At 36.8% G+C, this 6,244-nt stretch overlaps 1 protein-coding gene across 1 annotated transcript; it reads right to left on the bottom strand.

The window, feature by feature from the left end:
* Positions 1-1,888: 1,888 nt before the first annotated feature.
* LOC122722389 (zinc finger BED domain-containing protein RICESLEEPER 2-like) lies at positions 1,889-5,668 on the bottom strand. Its single transcript, XM_043953079.1, has 2 exons — positions 3,604-5,668; positions 1,889-2,232 (listed from the first exon to the last, which is right to left on the bottom strand). The coding sequence occupies exons 1-2, from the start codon at positions 5,666-5,668 to the stop codon at positions 1,889-1,891; spliced, it is 2,409 nt and encodes an 802-aa protein (XP_043809014.1).
* Positions 5,669-6,244: the final 576 nt, after the last annotated feature.

Here is a 6,244-nt window from a genome sequence, read left to right as displayed (position 1 = left end):
GGATTTTGCTTGGATAGATGACATCTTTCCCGAGGAGGAAGAGGCCAAGGACGAGCATGAGGAGGAAAGGATTGATGATGTTGAACAAGGTTCCACAAAAAATGTAATAGATGCAGGGAATGCTGATGTGATAGAGACTCCTGGAATCATCCCTCCTTTGTAATTTTGTTGAGTCTTAAATGAAAAAAATATTTTTATTATCTTTGCGTGCTTTGTATGTCAGTATTCGCCCGCAACCCTTTTCCATTTGTTGCTAATCTAGTCTTCAATAATTGATAAGAATTGCCAAGGGGTGAACACCCGATCTTATCACTCGGTCACTGGTTTAACAGCTGGCCATAAAATAGCTCATCCTTTTCATAAAACAGGATCGATACCTGGACATGTAGCTTGGCGAATACCCGCCTTGTGGCATGAAAGGGTTTAGAAAAATCTGTATCTAGGATTAACACCCGGTTGTTAAACCTAATGGATACCTGCCTTTGGGAATCAAATGCCTTAGAAGCTTTTATATGCATCAAATGCCTGAAGAACTTTTCATAGGAGACTAACACCTGATCGTTAAGCCTAGTGGGCCTACATGAACGCTTTGATTAGTAGGCCTAACTCCCAGTCTTCTGGCCTGGCAGAACCCGCCTTGTGGCCTGCCATGAGTGCCTTGATTAGTGGGATCAATTCCTTATCTTCTGGCTTGGTAATTGGCTTATGGCCTTTGTTTTAGTGGGTTCAATATCTAGATGGCTTGGTGATTGCCTTATGGCCTTTGTTTTAGTGGATCCAATGTCCGGATGACCTGGCGGATTCCCACTTTGTGGCCTGTCATGAGATACCTTGTTATGCGTGATTAAAGTCCGGATGGTCTGGCTATTGCCTTATGGCCTTTATTTTAGTGGGTCCAATGCCTGGATAGCCTGATAATTGCCTTATGGCCTTTGCTTTAGTGGGTCCAATGTCTGGATGGCCTGACAATTGCCTTATGGCTTTTGTTTTAGCGGGTCTAATGCTCGAATGGCCTGGCGGATTTCTGCCTTGTGACTTGGCATGAGCTAAAGTTGCCTTATGGCCTTTTAGAAATGCTTTTTAATCCTTTTGAAGAAGGCATCTCATAGACTATGAAGATCTCAATCGTTCATTATCACTAAATAGCACAACACATGAAAAATATATCGTTAACTATTATTAATAAAGCTTTCTTAGATTACAAGTATTCCAGGAGTAGGGAATGACTCGGTCATCTAGCTCGGCCAGCTCACAAGACTCTGGACAAATCATCTTCGGGACCCTAAATGGTCATTTTCAGTTTTTTTCAACTTATTAGGCTCGTGATCTGTTACATCTGTTCTCTTAAGGAATGAGTCTCTTGCATTAAAAACACAACCTATCTCTATTATTGAACATTCAGGACATCTTTCTACAACTCATTTATTTTTCCCTTTCCATCACTGGATCTTTCATGAATAACCCTTACAGGTTCTTTGTTAAGAATTGTTACCTTGGGTTCAAATCTCCTCTCCTTACTACTCTTCCTAGAGAACTTCTGAAGTGTGCCTTCCTTATTAATCTCTCGATCTCGTCTTTTAATTGCCGGCGCTCCTCCGTTACATGTCCATAGTCTTCATGAAAACTGCAGTATATGGTTTGTCTCACCTTCCGGCTTTCTTAGGATTGAGCTTGGACGGCTACCTGATCTTCTTTCGTTTTTCTTAATCCACATTAGAATATGTGTTCGTGAGTTGTTCAATAGGGTATAGTTTTTATACTTATCTCGGTCATTTCTTCCTCGGGAGACCAAATAACTTTTATGGACTCCTTCATATCCTTGCTTCTCCAGCTTTTGGTCTTACTTTTGGCTCATCCTTTTGTCCTCTTCCCCTCCTTTCCGACACCTTTAAGCAGCCCGTCCTAGCTTCCAGTCAGCATCCTTCGGAACATCATCTGATGGTTCCTCTTTCTCAGACTTGTCCTTTCCCTTGGACTGCGTTTGAATTGCCTTTGTCCGAGTCCTTGAGGTATCTATGGAGACTTCCTCCCTTCTCCTAGGAGCCATGAGTGATGCCTCTTCCTGAGTTTTATATTGCTCGAAAATGACCTGCAAGCTTTTGACGTACTGGAGTATTTGCTCAATATTTAGATTGTTGGGATCTGCTTTGCTGACCATAGGGGGTGTGTTGTGTCCATTGTCAGGAGTGGAAGAAATGATAGCGTACTCATCGGTAGCAACCTTAGCAGTAGCTCGTGAATAACCAACCAGAGGAAAAAAAAATCTTTTTAGGAGAAAAGGAATAAGAGACCAGTTCTAATTCGAATGAACAGAACATATTCAATGGATTTTCGGGCAACAGAACTAAATGATGCGACCGAAAAACAGAGTTGTGTTGTGATTGGCTAAACCTGCAAGAAAGATAACGTGAGATGGTGGGTGCCCACGGCAGCCACTTCGACGCTCAAGTCAGTAAACTAGAGAATATGGTGAACGTCGAATTTGAGAGTATTGGTATAAGAGAATTGTATATATGTGTCTTTGTGATCGCTCCCTTTTTATACTATAAGAATATGAGAATAAATATAACATTTTTTGATAATTCGACGATAATGTGGCTGGTTACTTGATAAGGGATCTCGCTAGCTAATAGGTCGATAATCCTACGATTACAGGCGTAATGAGAATATGCTGGATGAGGCCTGATAACGGTAATCTTGTACCGAGACTAGCCCTGTGCAATCGGTCGGTTCGGTTCCGAACCGAACCGAACCGATAAAACCGAAAACCGATTTGCTGAAATTTTAAAAACCGAAAAAACCGATTCTGAAGGTATAATCGAACCGAATCGAACCGATAAAAATCGGTTCGGTTCGGTTCGGTTCGGTTCAAACTGAAATTTTTTTTTTAATTTTTTATTTTTAATTTCAAAAAAAATAATTTAATAAACATTCTAAACATTTTCAGATGAGAAAATTGATATATCAGAAAAAAGAAAGAAAGAAAAATTGCAGTAATTCGTAATTGATTGAAGCAGAAAAAAGAAATCCCAAATGGGAACCTCAGCTCTTCTCGTATACATATGGAAGAAGCAGTCAGCTTCAGATGAGCACATGCACATAAATACTGTCTGAATATACAATAATAAAACTTAAAAAGTCCATATACATTCAAATACATCCATATAAAATTTAGAAGTACATATAAAATCAAAATTCCACATAATAAATTCGCCAAAACATATTAAATTCACAACAGTAAATTCACAGCAAAATATCATTTCACAAACAACTTTTAACAATATATTAAATCCACACCAGCCTTCAACAGCATATCTGAATCTGATCCCACAAAATATTGAGTTGAAGCATATTTAAAAGACTGAAATCTGCACATAAAAATATTTAAAAATCACCTTAATTCCTTATCATCAAATAAATTTAAATTTTCAATAGTTAATCTTACATCTATGAGGTAGGAGTAGAGCATGATCCACCTAAACCATAGGTGATTCCAACAGACGGTAATTCTGCAAATAATAATAAACTAAAAAAATTAATATATATATATATATAAATATTGAAATTAACACAAATATGAAATGTATATAACATATTACATACCTTCTTCAAGCTTTTCAAGTTCCTCTAGATCTTCCTCAACATTTACTTGAACATTTGATGGACGAATCCAATCTTGCACACATATCAAGCCCTCAACAATTTTAGGAGTCAGGGAACTCCTGAAGGAATCTAGCACTCTTCCACCAGTACTGAAGGCACTCTCTGAGGCAACTGTAGAAACTGGAATTGCTAATATATCTCTAGCCATTTTTCCTAAAATAGGAAACCTTTCAGAATTTATTTTCCACCATTTCATGACATCAAAATCCTCCTTTTCCTCTTGAATTGCCTCACTTAGATACACTTCTAACTCTGTTTTTGAATCAAATCCACTAGATTCCTCCAACTTCTGCTTCTTGTAGTGATGCTTCAAAAAGAATTTAGGCTTAGGGTTTATTGAACCGGTAGTAGTGCAACTCCCACTTAATTGTTGTGAACTATTATCATTCAATTGCTCAACATCAGATTGATACATTTTTTTGTATTCATTAAACAAATCAAACAAACAACTCTTGACATTGTTGAATAGCTCTACTCCTTTCTCTTGGCCATACATTTGGGAAAAAGAATACTCCATAAACTCAAATTTGTCACGAGGGTCAAGAACAACAGCAAAATAGATAATTTTATTCATTTTATCCACATCTCCCCAATACTTGTCAAATTTAACCCTCATTCTTTCCCCCATAGATTTCATATAAAGATCATTGCTATTAATCCATTGGTTTAAAATGAAGGCTAAGTCACTGATCTCACTGAAAAATAGGTTTGATGTGACATACCTGGAGCCCGAGATACGCAAAGTGAGCTCATAAAAATGAGCCAACATATCTGCCATCTTTCTAACTTGTGTCCAATCATAATAGTCAGGTATACCATTCTCTCCCATATCAATCTTAAACATTGGATCTTGTGACTCGTACCTCTCAAATGCCCTTTCATATTTTTGAGCTGTATTCAACATCATGTACGTTGAATTCCATCTAGTTGGCACATCTAAACATAATGAAGATTTACTTTCAATTTTTTCATGAAGCACACACTCCTTAAATCTCTTCAACCTAGCTGGAGAACTCCTTATATATCTTACTGCATCTCGTACTTTCATCACTGAATCATTCACATCTTTTAAGCCATCCTGGACAACTAAATTGATGATATGTGCCATACATCTCATATGCAAGTAAGTAGAGTTAGCAACACTAACACCCCAATTAGCAAGCTTCTTTTTCAAATAAGATATGGCCACATCATTAGAACTAGCATTATCAACTGTAATAATGAACACTTTATCTAACCCCCACTCTAGCAAGCAAGTCTCAATTGCTCTGCCTACTGCTTCACCTTTATGACTTGAAATGGGACAAAAATTAATGATTCTCTTATGCAACTTCCAATCATTGTCAATAAAGTGAGCGGTTATGCACATGTAATTAATGCGCTGCAATGATGTCCATGTATCTGTAGTAAGACTCACCCTTTGACAATTTTTCTTAAAAAAAGACCTCAATTTTGATCTCTCCTCAATAAACAAATCATAACAATCACGTGAAATTGTCCAACGAGAGGGAATCCTAAACCTTGGACAAATTGCTCTCATGAAGCTTCTAAAACCTTCTCCTTCCACAAATCTAAAAGGCAATTCATCAATAATTATCATATGGACAAGGGCCTTCCTAATTGCATTTTCATCATACTTCCAAGTAGTAAGAGTGCCTAAATCATTCACATTATTGTCACTTGCAGTATTTTGCAATGATAATTGTGCTTGTCTAGTCTCAATAGAATGTGGGTGTTTTTTGCATGAATTAAGGTGATTCCTAAGTGCAGTAGTTCCGTTTTTCTTTGGATCACAACAAAATTCCTTTTTGCAATAATTACACTTACCTTTTAATTCACCTTCACTATTGACGAATCTTGTGAAGTGATCCCAAACTACAGACCTTGGCTTTACTGGTTTTCTCTTTGCTCTTGATGATGTGGTTAATTCTGTTGAAGCGTCAGTACTAGTTTGATTCGAATCACTAGTACTATTTGGAAGTATCTGATCATTTCGTGACTCCATGATTCACCTAAAAAGTAACAACATAAAAAAAAAAGGAATTGGAAATAATATTAACAACAATATTCAATTGGACATAAGCTTAGTTAATAACAATATAAAAAAAGGAATTGGAAATAATATTAACAACAATATTCAATTGGACATAAGCCTAATCAGTTGTCTGTTGTTAAAATATTAAAATTTTTAAATCATAATAAACTCTAATTATCTTAAATATTCAGTAAATTATTTCATCACTAAACTTCCAACCTACTCCTAACCAAAATCAGGCCAAGAGCCACAAGATGAAATTCCACAACAGACTATATTAATCCCAATGAATAAACCATGTTAAGTTTTTATCTCTACTCTCAGCTGTCTCTCACTTCTTGGCAGTCCTTGTGTTCATAAACTAGGAAGTCAAGAGCAATATATTTCAGGGGCTCCCCCCACACAGATCCTATATCTAGAAACAAGTCACAAGCGAATATGCAAATCATGTTGTAATGCCTCATCAATAAAACCTTTTTTGCCCGTTGACTCAATTAAAATTTAATGATCAAACTTAGTGCAAAGTTTAATGGCCATTAATATAAT

The sequence above is a fragment of the Manihot esculenta genome, chromosome 18 (assembly GCF_001659605.2).
Source record: "Manihot esculenta cultivar AM560-2 chromosome 18, M.esculenta_v8, whole genome shotgun sequence".
NCBI classification, from domain to species: Eukaryota; Viridiplantae; Streptophyta; class Magnoliopsida; order Malpighiales; family Euphorbiaceae; genus Manihot; species Manihot esculenta.
Note: the sequence above shows the minus strand (reverse complement) of the source record. Positions and strands in the feature narration are given on the sequence as shown.

Excerpts from the sequence above, each read along its gene's own strand:
- LOC122722389 (XM_043953079.1), bottom strand. The coding sequence starts at position 5,668 with ATGGAGTCACGAAATGATCAGATACTTCCAAATAGTACTAGTGATTCG. Across the intron at positions 2,233-3,603 it reads ACTTGAAAAGCTTGAAGAAG|CTACTGCTAAGGTTGCTACC; the intron begins GTATGTAATATG and ends GTTATTCACGAG.